General features: G+C 46.3%; 1 protein-coding gene across 24 annotated transcripts in view; it reads left to right on the top strand.

Annotated features, from left to right (window-relative positions):
* The window catches only part of MACF1 (microtubule actin crosslinking factor 1), a 291,764-nt gene that overhangs the window by 235,134 nt on the left and 34,765 nt on the right, over positions 1-21,865 (top strand). For 19 of the 24 annotated variants that reach the window (XM_083453050.1, XM_083453059.1, XM_083453060.1 and 16 more), the window contains 12 exons: positions 8,019-8,180; positions 9,361-9,531; positions 10,052-10,218; positions 12,804-12,963; positions 14,050-14,376; positions 15,108-15,192; positions 15,633-15,874; positions 16,624-16,830; positions 17,860-17,979; positions 19,062-19,169; positions 20,029-20,247; positions 21,570-21,773. In XM_083453050.1, the coding sequence (XP_083309176.1) occupies positions 8,019-8,180; positions 9,361-9,531; positions 10,052-10,218; positions 12,804-12,963; positions 14,050-14,376; positions 15,108-15,192; positions 15,633-15,874; positions 16,624-16,830; positions 17,860-17,979; positions 19,062-19,169; positions 20,029-20,247; positions 21,570-21,773 (2,172 nt within the window). Of the gene's footprint in view, positions 1-8,018; positions 8,181-9,360; positions 9,532-10,051; positions 10,219-12,803; positions 12,964-14,049; positions 14,377-15,107; positions 15,193-15,632; positions 15,875-16,623; positions 16,831-17,859; positions 17,980-19,061; positions 19,170-20,028; positions 20,248-21,569; positions 21,778-21,865 lie in introns of all 24 variants that reach the window. The other 5 variants (XR_014514346.1, XR_014514347.1, XR_014514349.1 and 2 more) reach the window with 3 other exon arrangements.

The following is a 21,865-nucleotide window of genomic DNA, read 5'->3' on the forward strand; positions in this document are numbered from 1 at the left end:
GAAAGTACCTCCTTTTCTTCCCTCCTTGCTGAAGGGCCTCCTGCTGAAACGGATGGATTGGTTCCAGATAATGAGGTATTTGTTTCCCCTGGTCCCCACACGCTGCCATATCAGACATAAAATTACTTTTTTTGTAGGAAGGGAGTTGGGGAGGAAGCGAGGAGTTAATCCATAGTTGACTGACTGATGTAATTTGGAGTACAAAGCATGCCTGACTTTTTCTCCCTTTTGTTAAAATTTGGGTTCTCCTTCCCTTTGAAAGGGGGTTACATTTTGTAGGCAGATTTAATGGTCTTGATAGAAACAGTATTGGGTTGGTGGGTTTCTTTTTTTCTTTTTCTTTTCAGGTGTGGGGAGGGTTTCAAACAAGAACAAACCTGTCATTATCTTGCTTACGTAAAAATATTCTTGCCACCACCAATGTCTTGAACTGACTTATTCAAGTAGCATTATGTTCATGCGCTTAGAAGCAAATTATACATTTTCTTCTGAAAGATTGTGATTAAGTGTGGGTAGCTGCAGAGCTCATAGATGGGAAAATGTGTTGCTAAGAGGGAAATAGTATAAGGCAAATTCCAGCTAACAACATTACATAAATGATAAAAACCAACCAACTGCCTAGTCAAGGTTCTTTCAAATCCATAGAGAAGAAAAGAAGTTGCTGAAAACTTTTTATTTAAATCTCCAAGTAAAGAAGGGGTTTGGAAAAGAGAAGCTTTTGTGCCAAGTCTGTTTGCAGCACCAAACGTCTATAAAAGGGCATTGTTTTCTTTTGGATACTGATTTTGACAGTTGTCAACCAAGCTAAGCTAGTTTTTTGTACTTTTTAAACTGTCATGACGTTGGTTTTTCCCCCCTACCCCCCTGCCTAGGAACTTGGCTTGGTTGCAATTTCTCACGCTTTAGACAGTTGCACATTTGAAAAACAAGAAAAGCAGAAGTAGCCCGAGGCTTGAGAAGGGCTATGATGTAGTGTTCAATTCACATGTGGAAAACAGTCTCCAACTGTGGGCAGAAGGCTGAGTTTTTCTCAGTGAAAAAAATGCAGCACCCACAGCCAAGACTGCACAGCTCAGACCTGTAATTAGGAGGGGGGGGCAGGGGATGCCAAGCTAAGCCAAACTGACATGAATTATCGCTCTGGGTTTATTAGTCTGTCCAGCTGAGTCTGAGGAGAGAGAGCTATCTGAGGAGAGAGAGCTATTTGATAGAAAACATTATCAGTCCTATGGTGCCCAGAGTGGGAGATATTTGCTCAACACCCCAGGGTCAAAACAGCCAGGGAAGTATATGGAAGGTGCTCTTAGCTGTTGCCATGGTTGGTTCTACAGGGGAGAAGAGAAGCTATGAGGGGTTATGGGGCATTTCACACATTGCCAAACTGTTGTGCTGCTAGGTATGAGATAGGATCTCCCACTTTTTAATATGGTGCAAAGCAGCTGTGAGCCCCCAAACTGGATGGTTGGAACTGCACTAGGGAGAGAGTGTTTAGCTGCTGCCACTTACTCGACCATCTCTTGTTTTCCTGATCTAATCCTCCATTCTCACTTTAGCTGTGTGATGATGGGGGAACGGGCAAGTACATTAGGCAAGAAGCCATGACTTCTCCTGGCTTTCTGATTGGCGTGTCTGCATGATACATTTATTGCAAGTGTATGTGTGTTGCATTTGCACTTGGATAAAATATAAACCAGCTGTTAGGTAGGAGAAAAAGGTCAGCAGGTTTACCATGAAGAATGGGAACAGGATACTAGAAAAGAGTCTTGAGAGAAGCATCTTGTAAATGAAAGCCTGGTAGCATCATTAGGAGGGCAGGGAAGCAGAGAATAACAAACAGATGAATTCTGTTTATTTTCCGGGTAATTCTGCAGGACTTGCTTCCAAATTCATTCATTCATTCATTACATTTATATCCCACCTTTCTTCAGGAAGCTCAATATGGCCTACAAGCTTCTCCCCATTTCTTAATCACAACAACCCTGTGAGGTGGGTTAGACTGAGAGTGAGTGGCTGGCCCAAGACCACACCCAGTGAGCATCATGGCTGAGTGGGGATTTGAAGCCTGATTTCCCAGCACTCTAACCACTACACCACACTGACTCCTGTGAATAGGAACACGGACTGGCATTCTCCACCCCAAACACACACACATTTAGTTTCTCTATTGGGCTAACCCAAATGTCACAAAATGGTACAGAAGCTTTTAAGTTCGCCAAAACTTTTCATTGGTCTAGATGGGAAGAAGGTACTTTTGTCAAGCCATCCACTTCTGCATCTGGTAAGAGTCTTAAGATGAAGAGGGGGAAGAGGTAGACCCCCCCTTTTCTCCCCTCACATATTTACTGTCTAAAAATGGCCCTTCCCAGTGTAGCACCATCCAGATTTTTTGAACTACAGTTTGGCTGTGCTGACTGAGGCTGACGTGAGTTGTAGGTCAGTGTGTCTTGAAGGCGCCATGTTGGGGAAGGCTGGTGTGAGGAAAAGGGCCACATGCTGGCCCTCCTACTGCAAGGCAGTTAGTGTCTGTCCTCCCTTTTCTTTTGCCCTCCAGTCTTTCCTCCTCCTGCTGCTTTTGCTTCTCTGAATCAGGGAAAGGTTTGCGCCTTTGTCCAAGTGAGAGCTAGCCAGCCAGCGCTCTGGCATCCTCTCCGCGTTCTGTATTTGAAGCTCTAAGCTATGCTTCCAAGTATTTTCTGCCGAGGCGGTTGTTAAGGCTGGGTTTTGCGTTTTTAAGCCTCCCCCACTAAACCTGTCTCTGGTTTCTGGATCATTCCCACCCAAATATGGCAGCTGTTCCTGATTGCGGGTGGGGGTGGGGATTTTGCTTGAACAGAGTGAAATGCTTTGGAGTCCTCTCCTGTGTTCGTTTTAAAAATAAGTTTTGTATTTGAGGTTATGGCCGGAGCGTGTAGGAAGAGGTGGCGGCATGTCCCTTCAGAGAGCTTGCATGCCTGGCTTATCGGTCTGGGGTGTGTGTGTGTGTGTCTGGCTGCTGTTGCATGTAGGAGGGCCCTTTCCATTTATATCTATCTATAAAATATATAATATAAAATAAGCAGTCCCAGCAGAAGGGCTGGGTGAGTCGTTTGCTGTTATGTTGCCATCAATCCTTCTTATGGCAGAATGGCTCTATAGCTCTGGACAGCATCTTCATTTAATATCCTGGCATGTTCCCATTTCTGGAGACAAGTTGCTGAACGTTGCAAGGGAGGAAAACATTTCCCCCTGACTTTTCCAAGCTTAGATTCTTGCTGCCTTGCATCGCAGCTGTCTCACTCAGGGCCCTCCGTAAACCATAGGGAAGTTTGGGCACAGTTTTGTTTGGAAGTGGCTACTAAATCTTTAGCTGGCTGCAAAGCTTTAGAACTGTGTTGCTGTTCCTCATTTTCTTATGAACAGAGCAATTTGTTGCTTCAGTTTGGTGGTTTTTGCTGCTGATTTACTTTTCATGTGCCACTTTCCCCCTGGGAGCAAAGGGCTCCTTAAAGATCACCAAAAACTACCTTGCCAGGTGTTTTGGACTACAACTCCCATCATCCCTCACAATTGCCTATGTTGGCAGGAGTGGGGGTCCAGAGCACCTGGGGAGGCTGTGAATGAGTATGAGTGTGCTTTTTCTTTCTCCTACTCCTGCTGCTGACATTTATCATGACACCCCTATGAGGTAGGGCAGACTGACAAATAGTGGTGATTCAGGGCTATTGGATGAATAAGAGACTTGGTCCTGGGAGTCTTGTGTTCTAGCAATTACTCAGCAGCTTAAAAAAACCCCAGCAACCAGGTACTAAGAAATGGGGGGGGGGGGCATGTTGTGTAATGCACTGCTTGAAATTTGAGTGTTTTTTCAGCTCTGGACCTTAATACATTCGGTCATAGTTAAATGCCCTGTGGGATTTAACCACACATCTATTATTATTATTTTTGTTATAAATCAAAAGTCTGTAGTTTGAAGTAATTGTGTTTAAATGCCACAGCAGATGAATTCTACCACTTACACCTGCACAAATCATGCATTTTAATATGATATTTACAGAATTGCTGTGTGTTGACTTGATCTTTTGGAAAGGCACCTGATAAATCTTGTTAATAAAAAAAGGGTTCTCCCAATGAAGCATGAGAAAGAGGCTCTTCTGGGTGGCGTAGCTTGGCAGGATCCCAGCAAGACAAAGCTCTCTGTTATAACTGAACCAATGTCTGTAGCTTTTGAGTAACACAAAACTTCTTGCCTAGACCAGTTGTTGCTGAAATACAACTCCCACCATCCTTGGTCTTCAGCCATGCTTTCTGGAGCTGATGGGAGTTGCAGTTTGGCAACATCTGGAGGGCCAAAGGTTCCTTGCACCTGGTCTCAGTGATACACCAATAGATGTCGGCCCAATAAGAAGAAGCATTAAAGACAACTTTTTGTTTTAAAATGGAGGTCCAAAGGAAGACTGCCAGGATGTAGGAAGATGCCTAATCTTAAGTCAGACTATTGGTCCATATAGCCCAGGAGTATCTACACAACTGGCAGCAGGTCTCTAGGGATTCCTTCCCACCCCTACTTGGATACAGTGAATGTATTTATTCTGTCTTCTGTCCCAAGCAGAAAAGGTTTGCTGCCTCCTAAATAAGGTGTGCACAGAACTGTCTCTTGCAGTGCATGATGGCAGCCTTCTTGCGAAGAGTAGGAACCAGTCCGGGGGCTTTCATGCAGCTGGTGTGGCTCAAAGGGCATGGGGGATCGGAGGCCCTTCTGCCCTTCTTCTCACCTCCTTCTGAGGAGAGGAGTTTGCTCAAGGGAAGTTACCCTTTGAGTGTCACTCTCAGTGTGGTGCTCTTCATGCAGTTGCCCTGCAGGGCCGTGGGAAGTAATAATAATAAATAATAATTATTTATACCCTGCCCATCCAGCAGGGTTTCCCAGCCACTCTGGGTGGCACCCAGCAGATTAAATGCAATGCCTCTTCCTTTAATTTGCCACGGTGGGCAACTGCCCTGTTTCCCCCCTGTAAAAATGCCCAGAGATGCTGGGGATTGAATCTAGGAGTGTCTGCATGCAAAGCAGTTAATTATAAGAAGAGCCTTGATAGGCCAGAGGAACTGACTAATCCAGTATCCTGTTCTCTGGCTGGTCAGTAAGATGGGAAGCCTGGACCTGAATGCAGCAGTGGAGGCAGAGCATAGCCATTGTGGCTAATTGCCATTGATAGCCTTCTCCTCTGTGAATTTGTCTAATCTTTTTAAAGCCATCTAGGTTGATGACTATTCCTGCATCTTGTGGTAGGTGCTCTTCCATGCAGCTACAGCCCTTCCCATAAGTTGAATCAATGTAAGCTGAAGGAGAAGGGACTGTGTGCATTTTAAAAGGAAGTTCTGGAAGAGAAGGGGCAGCAAGAGGAGCGGGAGGCAGCTGGGAAGAGAATGAGGTGCTAGACCAATCAAACAGGAATGATATGGGGGGGGGGAGGCGCTGGAATGACAGTTGATGTTTCTCCAGGGCAGCATCAAACCTTCAGGTGTTTATTGACTCACATAACTCCTTTGTGTTCATTAAATAAAAAAATAGTAAATCCAGCCCTCTATAAAGAACTTTGAAGATCACAGTGAAAATTTTGCACCAGACATGGATGTGAGGCAGAAGGGATTGGGATGCAGGTTTAGTAAACTCATCCTTTGCTCTGTCCCTACAAAAGGAAGTTGCAGCATAAAGTATATCCTCCTTAATTTCCATCTGCCAGCTTGGCTTTGCGCCTCTGCTGTTTAGCAACCATCCAGGGCAAGCAGTCCTATGTCATCTGCCACCGTGGCTGCTGTTGATGGTTCCTTGGAGTTTGCCCAGCTCTGCGTGAAGCAGGCCACTGTTCTTCCCATTCCACAGGGAGGGAACCAAGTGACATGAAAAAGTAACATGCCGTGTGCCATATCATGGTATATTATCAGAACTCCCAGAAACACAGAGGGCTTGTTGTCGTCACTGAGATCAGTTTACATGTGCAGTTGGGAGTCAACAAGCTGAGAGTCGGGCAGTCCAAAACATATCTAAACTGGTCCTTAGTGGGCCAAGGGATGCTTTAGCTTTAGCTAGACAGTGAGCAGTTTGGATGAGATTGCCTTCCTGAGCCTTGAATAGGCAGTGCAAATTCCAAAAGAAGCATCTTTTGTGTAGGAATTTGTGCACATATGAATCTCTCTTGATTCCAGCCATTGGATTCTCCCCTACCTGTGATCATCTGTATTCCTGGGAGTTGCAGAGGTTTGGCGTTTCACGTGCCCACATGGCTAAATGGCATCTTCTGCTGTAGTATTCCCAAGTGAAGGAGCAACCCGCCTTCCCCTTTTTCTTAATTCCTCCTCTGTTACCATTTCCCCTTCACAGGAGCCTCCCTTTCCTGGGAAGGAGAAATGGCAGCTCTTTGTCAGAGTCTTGTCTGTCATCAGGTACTTTTCAGAAGATCCAGGGCTCCCTGATAGGAACAGCCTTCTCCTGATTTTATCTTGCACCTTATTCCCTCCCTTTATTTCTAAACCTTGCTTTGCCTTATGGTGCTTTTTTTTTCCTCACAAGGTCGTGGAAAGATCTTGGAGATTGAGCAATTGCACTCATCTTTCTTTTGTCTTTTTAAGTGATAATGCAGCAAACTTTCCATATGTTTATGATACCTTGTGCATGTGGAAGGCAGTGTATAGGAAGCAGTTGTGCAGCTGGTGTGAACATGCTGTGGAATGTGGTGCTCTCTCCAGCGGTGTTGAGAGAGGGAAGTGGATAAGTTTTTCTCCTAGAGAGTGAGTGAATTATGCCTGTCAAGTTTACAGAGGAGTGTGGGTGTGTAGCTAATCTGGCTTTTCTGGTGCAGGAGGTGGTTGTGGAGAGAGATGTAGCTGCTGGACACTTTGCCTTCTAGGCCCACATGTTGTGTTTCAGTACAGCCTCATTTGTTGCCATGACTTTTCCTCCCATCTCTAAATGCAACAGAGCTAACACTCTTCCTGTCTATCAGGTTGGCTGGCTGGTTTTTACAGAGATACCCTTTATAGCTCAGCTGCACACAGTATTTTATTTCTTTTTGCTTGTGTTTAAAACCTTTTTCCAGAAGTGAAACAAAACCCCTGATTCCTCTCTGCAAATACCTTTATATCCTCAGCTCAAGATACTGATAGCCAATTAGTAAGCTAGTCCATTCTCATTAACTTGCTATGTCTGCAAGCTTCATTCATGGGTTGGTGGGATCTGTAAATGAAGTCTGGCATTCATATGTAGGAGATGCTCTCAGCCATAGCTAGAGAGAGAATGAAATGGTTAGCCAGTAGCCTCCAGGGATTGCCCTAAGGCAGCCTTCAACTGGGTGTGCTCCAGATATTTTGGACTGCAACTCGTATCAGCTCAGCCAGCACTGCCAATAGAGTGGTACCTCAGGTTAAGTACTTAATTCGTTCCAGAGGCCTGTTCCTGACCTAAACTTTTCTTAACCTGAAGCAGCACTTTAGCTAATGGGGCCTCCCGCTGCCACAGAGCCACCGGAGCACAATTTCTGTTCTCATCCTGAAGCAAAGTTCTTAACCCGAGGTACTATTTCTGAGTTAGCGGAGTCTGTAACCTGAAGCGTATGTAACCTGAGGTACCACTGTATTCAGGAATGATGGGAATTGTTGTCAAAAAGTCTTGGAGGTATGAGGCAGGCCGAGGGTGCCCAAAAGTACTGAGCAGCTTCTTGCCAGTCTGGTTTTAGATTTAGATCAACGTTGTGTGCTGACAGAGACCTGGATTCAAATCCCTCCATAGCCTTGATGTTTACTGACAGCCGGTCATCTTGACCTTGGGACAGTAAGAATCTCCACTAAAGCATCATCTATCTCACAAGTTTGTTGTGAGGATAAAATTGGAGTGGGGCTAACCGTGTACAGTATGCTGCCCTGAGTTCCCGGCCTGATAAAACTATAGCAAATAAAAAGGCTAAGTAAGAAAACTGATGATTTGTGATGGAGGCTGACATCCTTTGTCTCTCCCTCCCCCATCCCCCGCTTCCATGTTTCCTCAGACATTCCAGAAGGAGCAAGTTGACCCCCTTCAGGCAAAACTGCAGCAAGTCAATGGGCTCGGACAGGGACTCATCCAGAGTGCGGGAAAGAATTGTGACGTCCAGGGCTTGGAACATGACATGGAGGACATCAACACCCGCTGGAACACCCTCAACAAGAAGGTGAGCTGCACTTGGTGGCTCCTCGGCATTACTAACAACGTACTTCTGCTGGGAGGGGCGGTGGGATACAGCCTGCAGGCACACAAGGTGACCACCTTGCAGAACTAACCAGGCCTGAACATGGTTGATGCCTGGATGGGAGATGCCTTGGGAACCCCAAGTATGCCACTTTGGGTTCCACGATGGAAGAAAGGTGGGATTTAAATGCACTTCAATTATTTATATTGCATGGGAGCTGTTAGGGTGCAGGAGGAGGGTGCCTGCCCATGAGCAGAGTGAAGATCATTGTCAGTGAAGTCCAGGCCACCTAGTGCTAGGCATGGAGAATGGATGTGGGCCTTTCCACACACACAGTGTCTTCAAGTACTTTTCTATTCCTGTGTATAAAAGAAGGTAAAAGGGGCACTCTTAGGGAAGTGGATGGGGGTGGGAGATAATTGTGTCCCCCGGTGGATCATTGTGAGTTGTGTTTGCTTCTCTCTGTATAGATTCTTTCTGGATTCTGTTGCTTGGTCATCCTAGAGAATGACCAATTATTGGGAAATTGATTTTTACATAAATGTTATTAGTCTCTTTTAATAATAATAATAATAATAATAATTCTTATTTATACCCCGCCCTCCCCAGCCAAGGCTGGGCCTAGGGCGGCTAACAACCAATAATAAAGACAAGTTGAATGAATACAACTTAAAAACAAGATTAAAATACAACATTAAAACATTAAAATGCAGCCTCATCACAGGAGGAGAAAGGAAAAAAGAAAGAGGGGGAGGGAATCAAATTGACTCCAAGCCAAAGGCCAGGCGGAACAACTCTGTCTTACAGGCCCTGCAGAAAGAAATCAGATCCCGCAGGGCCCTGGTCTCATGAGACAGAGCGTTCCACCAGTGTTGAAAAAGCCCTGGCTCTGGTTGAGGCTAATCTAACTTCCTTAGGGCCCGGGACCACTAGGGTGTTGCTATTTATGGACCATAAGGTCCTCCGTGGGGCACACCGGGAGAGGCGGTCCTGTAGGTACGAGGGTCCTAGGCCGTGAAGAACTCAAGAGAAGTAATGTTCTACCTTGCACGGTGACTGTGAAAATGAAGCGAATCTGAGAAGCACTCTTTCCAAATGGTTGACCAGTAAATGCTTCTGTAGCAATTTATATGTGTGACTGTTACGTTCTGGCAAAATGTAGGTGGCGCAGAGGATTGCACAGCTGCAGGAAGCCCTGTTGCATTGTGGAAAGTTCCAGGATGCCTTGGAGCCTTTGCTCAGCTGGTTGGCCGACACGGAGGAGCTCATCTCCAACCAGAAGCCGCCATCTGCTGAATATAAAGTAGTGAAGGCTCAGATTCAGGAGCAAAAGGTGAGGAGTTGGGGGCCAGGGGACCTTGAACTCACAGAGCACAGCTGGCTGGCAGGACCCACCATGACCTCTCTCTGTTTTGGGCACTCAGCTCCACCAGCAGCCCCAGGTATCCCCAGTTGACAGGAAAGGTTTCACTTGCTTTCCTTTTGGCAGATGGCTTCTATCTACCAACTGTGCCATGTCAAATAAGCAGAAGGAAGGAAGGAAAGAGGTTGGTAGTTGATGAGCTTTGCAGAACAGAGAGGGGACAATAAAGGGAGCAGACACCCAACATTTAGTGTGGAGACAGCCCCCACTAGGAATGGCATAAAAGGCAGCCTTTGTTGGGTGAGGTCTGGGAACTTGAAGTTGATGGTGGTGAGTGAAAGGGGAGAAAGAGGGCACAGTTAAAAGTGGTAGGAGGGAAATGTGAGTTTAGCAGAGGGGAGCCCTGGGGACTGTTGGCCTTTACTGAAAGCAGAAGGGTAATTCCTTCCTTAGCAGAATAATTATCACTTTCTAATACTTTATTCCAAAGCTGCTCCAGCGTCTTCTGGATGACCGGAAAGCTACTGTCGAGATGATCCAAGCAGAGGGTGGGAGAATAGCTCAGTCTGCTGAACCAGCAGACAGGGAGAAGATAGTTGCCCAACTGGAGAGCCTTGGAAGCCACTGGGCAGGACTTCTCAGCAAAGCCACAGCCAGGTAAGCTACAAGGCCTGTAGGATGCAAGCTTGTCTGTTGTAATTTAGCACTGAAGTGAGAGAAAGTAACCTTTGCTTTGCGCTTTCCTCTCCCAGCAAAGTATACTTCGATGTTCTTTTGGTAAGCTGCCTTATACTGAGTCGGACATTGGTCCATCTAGCTCAGTACAGGCTACTCTGATTGACAGCAGCTCTCCAGGGTTTCAGGCAGGGAGCCTTTCCCAGCCCTGCCTGGAGATGCTGCTGGGGGCTGGACCCCTGGGAGCTTCTGCATGCACAGCAGATACTCTTCCATTGAGCTGTGGTCCTTTGCTCTGGTGACCCTGCTGTTTCATAACACGAGTTATTTTATGAACTGTGACTGCCTGTGCATTGCACACAATAACTTTGCAAAACAAGCTGTTAAAGATGCTGTCTCATGCCTGTGCTCTGAATAAAATCACTCTGAACTTCTGCGCCATATGGCGCAACTGAGTGTGGTTAGCAGGACTGAAGAATACAAACTGTGTCCGCAGGATGGGATGCACTACTTGCAGGAGAGTCTCTTGCTTGTAAAACTCACAAAAAAAACCCCTCTTGATCCTGCGAGTCCCAGAGCACCATGAGCAGCACGTGTGGAACATGCTTCTGTGCCACAGTATTTCTTTCTTCTTTAAAATATTTATCATCTGCCCTTCACTTGAAGATGCCAAGATAGAAATATGTGCAGTATAAACCAAAATCAAACTGTAAGATTAAATCAGAATAAAACAAAAATACAGAATTCAGATACCAGCAGTGGTAGCAGGTAACCTTTGGCCATCCAGGGCCAGTCCAGGATGTTTTAATGTCTGTGGAGGGCAGTCCTCAAGACCTCCCTTGCAGATGTAAGAAAAAGGGGAGGGTCCCCTTTCAATGAATGGTAGCTGTGCAAGAACAGAAAACAGCTGTGGTTCATTTCAGAGGAGGCAGTCAGTGCAGGAGAACTTTATGTTAGTGGATTTTGAACTGTGCATCAGCTCTGTGTTACTCTCTGCTGGCCTTTAGCTTAACCCCAAGCTGTTACCTCACCCTCCTCCTTTCAAGTACTTGAGGTTGGGATGGAGTGTTTCTTCCAAACCCAATTTATATTGACACACCTGTGGGCTCATCATTACACATGACTGCATACATACAGCTTTCCCACATATATGAAGCAACCCACAGACAAAAAAAAAAAAAGGCTAAGGAACCATGTTCTGGGTATAGAGAGCTGCAGGTTCCCTCCCTCTGTCCCTTGAAGTTTCTGCTTTGCTTCGGGGAGGGGGCTGTGTGTGTGCAAGAGAGAAGCTTTTCTGCACAGCTCTGGAATTAGATGGAAGTGTAAAATCCAGGGAAAGGGTTATCATTAATATTTTTTAAACCTAGCAGTTGCAGTCCAGCAACTCCGCAGAGAGTCAAGTGCAACATATGTGAAAATGGACTATATCAGCAATTTCTTCAAGCTGTGTGTCTCTCTCCCCCACCCCCACCCCGGCTTTCCCACATTTCCTAGACAGGTTTCATTCACATGGAGAAGGGAGAACCCCATTCCTCCTTAGCCCCACCATGTCTAAACATGAGATTTCAGATCATCAGATCTTTTGCATGGGGCTACCAAAATTACCAATATTTTCACTGAACCCACAATTCCCTTCTTGGTCAATCATCACCACTTTGGGCCCCATCAGTGTATATATCATTAGGGTTTTGAGGGTTTTTTGTTGTTGCTTTGCTTCATGCATCTATCACTTTATTCATATATTATTTTGTTACCCCCTGCCCTGTTTTGGAGACATCCTTTTGGAGCTCTTCACAGCCCACTTGGTTGTTCATCATACTGAATACTTTGGTGTCATCCACAAACTTTGTCAGCTCCCTTCTCACTCCTGTCTCCAGATCATTCCTGAACAAGTTCAGGGGCACCATCAGCTCCAATGCACAGATCCTTCAGGAACTTTACTGCGTGCTTCCTTCCTTCCATTGTGAGAACTGTCTGTTTATTCCCACACTCTGTTTCCTGTTCTTTAACCGGCTGCTGATCCTTAAGAGGATCTGTCCTTTCACCCTGTGACTGCTGAGTTTATTCAGAAGTGTTTGGGGAGAAGGACCTTGTTAAAAACTTTTAGGGAGCTCAACTATGCAGTGTCTGCCAGACTACATGTTCCAGCAATCTTATTGGCACTCTCGAACTCCAAAAGGTTGATGAGGCAGGCTCTTGATACATTAATCCTGTCTTTAAAAAAGGGGGGTGGAGTTAATGACCCTAGAGGCTCTTGCCCATTCTTTGCCAAGATGATGCCCTCCAGATGTTGGCTGGGGCTGATGGGAGTGGTAGTCCAAAACATCTGGAGGGCATCATCTTGGCGAAGGCTGTTCCAGCCAGTCCTGGAAGTCTCTTAAAATGCTTTCTAGCAGAATCCCTGGTGCAAAAGCTGAACCTAGTTATCTGCTCAACTTTCTCAGGATAAATACTCTGGGTGCTCATTTCATTCTTTGTTATTGCAGCAATGGCAAAGTAGCTTCATCTTCCTCCTCGCCCCCCCCCCCCAATTGTTGCTGATGGGTTTGGTTTTTTCCTTGCCACAGGCAAAACCAGCTGGAGGAGATCCTGGTTTTGGCCAAGCAGTTCCACGAGACATCAGAGCCCATCTCTGACTGGCTTTCGGTGACTGAGAAGAAACTGGCCAACTCGGAGCCCATTGGGACTCAGACGGCCAAGATCCAGCAGCAGATAAGCCGGCATAAGGTGGGCGAAGGGTTGCCAAGGAATTGTGCCATGTGGGGGTGACGAGGGAGCACTGTGCGGTAGGCACTTCAGTAAGAATAGCTGCTGCTGTGGAACCTGAGTACCTGAATAAGATTTGGGGGTGGTTGGAAACATGCATGTCATAACGGAACAATCCTTAAGCCAAGCTGAGTTGGTTGGAATTCAGGATGAAGATTCTCATGGTTTGTATCCAAGCAAAATGTTGAGCCTCAGAACATGCAGGACAAGACTGCCAATGACTACTACCCGTGATGACTTATGTTCTGCTTTCACTGTCAGACATAGTATACCTCTGAATAGCAGGTGTGGGAATCAGAGACAGGTGGAATGCCCATACACTTGGGTCCTGCTTGCAGACTTCCTACAAGCATTCGTTTGGCTAGTATAAGAGCAGGATACTGGGCTATTGGACTGATCCGGCAGCAGGGTTGTTCTTAGGTTTTTAACTTTAGTAGTTCCTAGCATATTACCCATATCACTAAATCCTAGAATCCTGCACTTGGTGCAATCCTAGATGGGTCTGCTTAGAATAAGTTCCATTGGGTTTAGTGGGATATACTCCCAGCTAATTGTGTATAGGATTGCAGCTTTAGAGTGTTTGAACACTTGAGTGATGTCACGTCAGCTCAGCCAATCGCAAGAAGGAATCATTGCTGGTGTCAATCAGGGGTCTCTGGGTAGGGAGAATCCTGGCTTATTAGAAGGGAATTGTGTGAGAGATACACCCCACCACACACCCCTTTTCCCAAATTCAGTAACTTTTCTTCTTTAAGCTATGAAAATAGCAGCCGCAGCTATAACTCCTGTTCATGAGATTACATGGCCTCCAGAGAAGAATGAAACAAAACTCCCATCTCTCGCTTTTCTTTATTTAAACAATTTATTTTGTATATGTTATTGCCCTCGTGGGTGGATATTTTTACTTTGAGTTTGCATGATCATCAGACACGCTCATTTCTCAGTTTTGATTTAGATTTGTTTCCCGTTTATTCCATTTCCAGTCATAAGTTTCTGTCTGCTTGTTTTGTGTTCCCCCTTCTCTGAAACCGTCTCACGGATCTCCAGGCCCTCGAGGAGGAGATAGAGAGTCACGGCTCAGCTGTGGCTCTGGCGGTCAACACTGGACAGTCCCTGGCCTCCTTGAGCTGTCAGGCTGAGCAGGCCTCGCTGGCTGAGAAGCTTGACCTGCTTGAGTCCCGGTATGCAGAGGTTTGCGACCGGTGCGGCCGGAAGGCTGCCCTTCTTGACCAGGCCTTGTCCAACGCCCGGCTCTTTGGGGAGGACGAGGTGGAGGTGCTCAACTGGCTGGCTGAGGTTGAGGACAAGCTCAGCTCAGTAGCCGTCAAGGATTACAAGCGGGACATCCTGCAGAGGCAGCATGCCGACCACCTGGTACTGACTCCTTTTCCCATCTTTCATGATGTATTATTATTATTATTATTATTATTATTATTATTATTATTTTCCCATCTTCCATGATGTATTCTTATTCTTCTTATCTTTTCCTTTGTTTCTGTTGCTTTGAGTCTTTTGATTTTGATCTGGGCCATTAATATCTCCCTAAAACACCAGCCCCACCCTTGCTGCTGCCCCATACAGCCACCACACAAGCCGGTGTTATTTCTGTGCCAAAGGGGAAAAAAGAGAGAGAATGATGACCAACCCTTGTCCCAATTAAGCCTTTTAGAAGGCTGCCACCCTCTGCTTAAAGCAGCCCTTCCCAAACTGGTTCTCCCCCATAGGTTTTCGACTACAGCTCCCATCAGCCCCATGATCCTGGGGTTGATGGGGTTTGTAGTCCAGAACATTTGGACTTGGTTAGGAAAGGCTGGTGTAAGTATTCCTCCTAGCTTGATGCAGTGGTGGTCTGCCTAGGACTCTCCCTCCCCTTCTGTTTGGTAGCAGTAGTGAGCATCATCAATGCCCTACCTTCCTTAGGCTTCAGGCTGCTTCTGTGTCCCCTCCCAGAGGCTTCCTGTGTGGAAGGGAGCCACAGATGTCTCTTGGGGACCATCAATGTGCTGATGTTGTTGGAGCCCCGGTGGGGGAAACTTGTTTTGGTCAAAGAGGAGTCTCTCCAGGGGAACTCGCCTTTGACACAAGGTTTTTACCCCCCTGCCTAGGCCTTGAATGATGAGATTGTGAACCGCAAGAAGAATGTAGACCAGGCCATTAAGAACGGGCAGGCCCTTCTGAAGCAAACCACAGGTAAGGCTAGCCAACCTGTTGCGCTCCCCACAATCCTTCCTGTCATTCTTCATTGACTCCTCTGTGCCAATGGCTGCAGAACATAGCACAACTTTCCCCTCAAAAAAGATCCACCCACTTCATTTCTTATTTTCTTATAAAGGGTTGCTTCAGGCAAACAGGCGTGGGGTTGAAAGCAGGGGCTTTAAATCCCAAGTATTTGCTGCTTTTTGCTTAAGAAGGCTTGTCATTTTCTGGAACATTAAGTATAGAAATTGTTTTATTGTTTTTAGCTTATTGAGTCTATGACATGTGGGGAGTCAATCTCATTTTATTCTGCTTCAGTAGCTTTTGTTTGAGAAGTAGTTTCTAAGCCTGCAGATAAAGTGGCAAAACAAAAGAAGTCTCTAAACCAAATGACTAGAGCTTGCTGCAGCTAAACACTTGGTGGCTCCCTGCAGGGGAAGAGGTGCTGCTCATCCAGGAGAAGCTGGACGGCATCAAGACCCGCTACTCGGATATCACCACAGCCAGCTCCAAGGCTCTCCGCACTCTGGAACAGGCCCGCCAGCTGGCCACCAAGTTCCAGTCCACGCACGAGGAGCTGGCAGACTGGATGGGTCTGGTGGAAGAGGAGCTGACGTCGGGTGGAGGGCACTCTCCTGTCGGGGAGCAGATCCCTCAGTTCCAGCAGAGGCAGAAGGTCAGGAGCCATGCCACACTCAGGCAGAGTGTTTTCAAAGTAGAGTGGGCTTTGGTAGTAACAGAGAGTGTGCTAACCAGTTAGTAACTAACAGACCAAAAATGTGACCAGCTTGTAAGTTCTCTAGGACTTCTCAGCAGGCAAGAAGCCATTGTTACTTTACCAAATGAGCCTCGCTGTGTAACCTGTTGTTTGTAGTATCAGAGAGGGAACCTTCTCAGTCTGCAATCCTCCTCTTGGAATGTGTCTACAAGTGCTGACTTCATGGCTTGCTAATTGCTCTACTGTACTTCCCTGGGGTTTTGGTTTTGTTTTTTTAAAAAATGTCCATACTCCCAGCTTTGTGTGATATTCTGAAGAGTTATGGAGAGTTTAGAAGCTTTTAGATTGGTCCTAATAAAGGCATTTGCAGACTTTGGAGGGTTTTTTAATGGACTGACACAGCTATGTCTGCTTTTTAGTTTAAAGCACCTGCAAGTAAAAGTGATTGTTATCATACACTGGCCTGTGATCCACAGGCAGGAAGATGCCTTGCCCACTTCTGCTGGGATGGGAAATGTTCTTTCCTCTTTCCTTCCACTACAAATGAAATACCTCTGTCCATTTCAACAAATGGAGGCCTGGATTTCCAACACCAGGGGGGCCTGTGCCGGTCTTTGATCATGAAAAAATACCCTTCTCGCACAACCCAAAGGGCAGGTGGATTCACAACCACAGACAACCGGACCTTTTTTCCTTTTCTTTTCCAGGAACTGAAGAAGGAGGTGATGGAACACAGGCTTATCCTGGATACTGTGAACGAAGTTAGCCGTGCCCTCCTGGAGCTGGTGCCCTGGCGTGCCCGCGAAGGGCTGGATAAGTTGGTTTCGGATACTAATGAGCGCTACAAGATGATCAGTGACACCATCAAGCAAAGGGTGGAAGAAATAGATGCTGCTATACAGAGGTCCCAGCAGGTAGAGTTTGAGAGTTTGCTTTTTTAGTGTTTCTTCCCTCATAAGGACCTTCTGTGGAAAAGGGCTTGGTGCAGAGAAGTGGGCAGGCTTCTAAATTAAAAAGAAAATAGGTCCTGCTCCTCCACGCAGATGACAGGAGACTCTGCCATCAATAAGCTGTAATAGGGACTGGTACAATGTGCCACAAACACAAGAACTAAAGATATGTGTACAGCCAGTCAGTAAAGCACGTGATCTCACCCACAGGATACACATCAACTCATAAAACATAATGTTTCTTCATGGAGCATATTATCAAGGAATCAAACATTTGTAAAATCAGTTTATTTTTTTAGCCTGTCTTGGGTGGTCCTTTTTCTGGGCTGTCTTCTGCTTTGCGGACAGAGTAACACTAGCGAGGCCAAGGTCAGTTTCAAGGGTAATGAGTGAGTCATTGATGGAGAGTTGGATAAAAACAGAGTTTTCACTCGAGAATAGTGAAGCAAAAAGCCATAAACTTCAGGTCAACTTTCTCACACATTCGTTCATTTCAGATATGGAATTAACTCTGTAAATCTCATCTCTTGATCAGTCAAGTGCCTGAAACACTAATGTTGATTCCTAAGAATTTTCCATCTTTGCACAGGGCTAGTAGTTTTAAAACTTTGATTTCTCAGCACTTCTGAATTTAAAATTATTTTCACACACTGCTCAGAAGCTGCCTTCTCTCACGTGGCCCTCTGGGTGCTGCTGATGGATTCATCACCCCGTCCATTGACCTTACTAAGGAGAGTCTGAGTCCCAGCAGCATCTGGAGAACAGCATTGGGGCTTGTGGATATGCCAGAAAGCAATGTTGTGGCTAAGAGGAAACTGCAGCTTGGTCTGAATGTACTTTAGCCAAAATCTAGCCTGACTTCCTTTCCCCCACCTTACTCTTCGTTTAATGCTCATGCAGCCTCATAGTTGCCCCACATGCAAGGGCAGATGCCAGGCTTCTTCCGGTTTGTGCCTTGCCAGCTCTAAATTCTCCTCTCTTTCCCCCGGACAGTATGAGCAGGCAGCTGATTCAGAGCTTGCCTGGGTTGCTGAGACGAAACGGAAGCTGATGGCGCTTGGCCCAATTCGCCTGGAGCAAGACCAGACTACAGCCCAGCTTCAGGTCCAAAAGGTGCGGGACTCTGGGTTGAACGCTTGCTGGATGGAGTGAGCTGGAGGGCAAAGTGGTACTTTTAACCGTGCCGTTGCAGAAGAGTAGATGATGGCCCTGAGTGCTGGGAAGCCAGCAGAGAGGCTGGGTGCTTCCAGGGAAGAATAACATGGAAGCATCAGCATCAGCTGGAGCTCTTGAGATTTCTTGAGGCATTGGGAGTCGTTTGGTGGTCTAAAGACATCATGGATGAAACCATGGGTTAGGTCCAGACTTAGCTATGCTTCCTGCCCATTGAAATCACCAGGGCAGATTAGTAATGACTGTCTTACATAGTCTGCTGATATCAATTGGTCTAAATAATGACTGGCTTTTTCTGGAACCAACTCAGTGTTTGGGTTTTGATCTCCAAAGGGATAAGAAGGACAAGGGGGAGGGGGGATCAGCGGGCTTGGGTGGTTCTGAATAAAATTTGAGGTGCTGTTCAGATTGGGCAGATTGGATGGGGTGTTGTGGACAAGGGAGTTGAAATAGAATATTTTTGGGGGGAAGTGGGGGCATCTGGACTTCAGCTTAGCAGAACAGACTGTATCAGGGCAATATTGCATCCAATTCTGTTCTCATTATTTTTAACGGGCTGTTGCCTTGAACTGTTTTTTACCAGTCTGGTGTGGGCTTTTTGCAGTTTTTTTTATTTTACAGCTTTGTTCTTCAAGTTGTATTTTATCTTATTTGTTGTTAATTATCTCTTGGGTACCACTATATGGATGGGTGGGATAGAAATTTAAATTGGCCTTCCCCACCCTGGTACCTTCCAGATGTTTTGGACTACAACACCCATCAGCCAGCACAGCCCAGGGTTAGGGATGATGGGAGCTGTACCCCAAAGGCATTTGCTCTACCAGGTTGGCAAAGGCTGATTTGAATAATACTAGATGGTTAGAGTTAGGCAAACTTGAACCCTATGGCCCTGATAAGTATAGGCACGATGGCTTCAGTCAGGCCAAGAATGACATTGCAGTATGGATGCAGGGTGCTTGCGCCGTCTCTCGTCACCCACTTCTTTTTAAAGAAAATTGCTTTGTGCTTGTTCAACCTTTCAGGCTTTCTCTATTGACATCATCCGACACAAAGATTCTGTGGACGAGCTGCTCAGCCAGCGGAATGAGATCTTTGGAACCTGTGGGGAAGAACAGAAAGCCACACTGCAGGTAAATCTCTTGTCCTGCATGCACCAACTTGCTGCCCTCCAGTTGCTTTTGCACTACAACTCCCAGCAGCCCCCAGTGCTGGCTGGGACTGATGGGAGTTGTAGGTCAAAATATCCAAAGGGCACTGGGTTGGCTAAGACTGCTCTAGTGAGAGAGAAGAAAGCTGCAGAGGGCAACACTCAGCCAGGGGCCAGCCTTGTTGTACTTGTGCATGTTTTCAGTGGTCCTGCCCCTGGGCTAACCAAGTTTTTTTGTTTTTTGTTTGCTAGTACTTAGCTACTGGAAGTTGCATCATGCATTTATAGCCAGTAGGTAGAAATATCTAGTTAGCACGAAGCAAAAGGCGATTTGGTGTAGTGGTTAGAATATTGGACTAGGACCTAGGAGACCAGGGATCAAATTTAAGCCAAGAAGCTCACTGGATGACCTGAGGCCAGTCATCATCTTTGAGCCTAAGCTACCTCACAGGATTGTTGTGAGGATAAATTAGAGGCAGAGAGCCATATACACCCCTTTGAGCTCCTTGAAGGAAAAGTGGGGTATAAAACTAATAAATAAAAAGAATCCAGTTGGTATCCGCTCCATGCATCTGCTTTTGTTCTTTGACTCAGATAGACCATTTCCCCTCCTCTTAAAGTATATTATATCCAAAATGCAGAGTACCAAGTGATGTGTGCCTGTTGGCTAGTGGCAAGAGCTATGTGAATGGCCCAAGAGGCAGTATGGGGAGATTTATTTAGGAAAACAGACTGGAACATAATCCACTCATATCAGAAAACCATCACCCGGCATCTCCTAGGCCTCTTAATCCTTGCACCTCTTCTCTGAGCTTCACATCTTAATCTTACTCTTCCTGCAGGAGAAGACGGAGTGTCTTCTGAAGCAGTACGATGACATCAGCCACCTCAATTCAGAGCGCTACGCCCGCTTGGAGCGCGCCCAGGTCTTAGTCAACCAGTTCTGGGAGACCTACGAAGAGCTCAACCCTTGGCTGGAAGAGACGCAGGTGTTGATTGGGCAGTTGCCCCCTCTGGCCATTGACCACGAGCACCTCAAGCAGCAGCAGGAAGATATGCGGGTAAGAAGGGGCTGGGCGCATGAGAGAGAATCATGAATGCTCAGACCACCAGCTTTCAGTTTTGTAAAACTTAAGTATCTCACACCTGTATAACCTGAGATATGAAGCTAAATTTGCAGGCTTTAGTTTTCTCTTTTGTGCTTGTGGTGGGGGGAAATAGCCTGCTCCCCACTTTGCATTGACTTTCCCCTCAAAAAAAGGTTCTGCAGACACCCATGGTATGAATCTGTAGCTTAAAAAACTATAGACCTTTAGAACTCTGATTGTGAGAAGCAAGCAAAAGTCCCTCTGTGTTCGGGCGATAATGCAAGCCCCAAATGTGCAGACCATTTGGCTTCTGGAGAGTTGCTGAGCTTTGCCAGGGGCCCTTCCTGAGGGATGGAGGTTGTTTGCAAGCGGACATTTGCAAGCTGAGGGAGGTTGGTGAGCAGAACATGTGGAAACTGGGCAGCAGTCAACTAGAGAAGCAAGTGGGTTAGGGAATGGAGGGAGGGGAAAGACTGGAGTTAGTGATTGGTTGGGTAGGAGGGTGAGGGTTTTGTATCCCAAAGCCCTGTTGGAATTTTGGAAAGACAGTTAAATTTGCCCTGGCAATCCCCTTTGGATCCCCTTTGGATCACCCAAGGCAGCAGAGAGAGGGCATCACAATGCCCTCATCTTACTGCTGAAAACGGTAGAAGTAGTTACTGAATCATGTAGTGATAAAAGATCTCTGCAATGCAGATTATGAATTCTGTCTGGGACGGATTCAGCTAACCTAGTGCAGTAGCAGAAGCCAGCACAAGGATTCCCACTAGCACAGTGAGACTGCTCTGTGCACCCTATGCCTCTCCCAATTCCACTCTGGAGTTTTTGGGAGAAACCCAGAGAGGCACTGGGGGTGGGGGAGGGGAGATAGCTCCATCTGGCTAGCAGAAATGCGTGCGCTGACGGAATGATTGCATTAGTGCGACCTTGAATTCTACCCAGTGTTTCCACACTTTATTTTAGTATATATTCAGTATATTTTGAAGTACAATTCCCACCAACGCCAGCTAGCACAGTCTGCTGGCTGCAGGAGATGAGAATTGTAGTCCAACACCTCTGGAGGGCACCAGGCTGGCTTTGAGCATTACGGCTTGAGGTTAATATGGTCTCTGCATCTTATAACACGATGCTGAGCAAACACAAGTTCTTTAGCTTTTTGGAGCCAATAAACGCAGTTGGTTTAATTGCAGAATCTGCTCTTTTGTTTGATTTGTGAACCTGGGATCACAGTGTAGTGAAATGCATAAAGCAGGAGGTATCATCTTTGAGTCTCATTGCAATTCTTCGCTTTGCAGCAACTGAGAGAGTTGATTGCAGAACACAAACCCCATATTGATAAGCTGCTGAAAATCGGGCCACAGCTAAGTGAGCTGAACCCAGAAGAAGGAGAGATGGTAAAGGAGAAATACTTGACGGCAGAAGCTATGTACTCCCGCATCAAGGAGGATGTCCGCCAACGGGCTCTGGCGATGGACGAGGCCGTCTCACAGTCAACCCAGGTTTGTGATTCCCTGGCTCCATCCTTCAATGATTCAATGCAATCTGTGGGTATCATATGGGGGGCTTAGGTGGAGATTGTTTGCAATCTGCC

Source organism: Podarcis tiliguerta (genome assembly GCF_965153285.1).
Source record: "Podarcis tiliguerta genome assembly, chromosome: 8".
In the NCBI taxonomy this organism is placed as follows: Eukaryota; Metazoa; Chordata; class Lepidosauria; order Squamata; family Lacertidae; genus Podarcis; species Podarcis tiliguerta.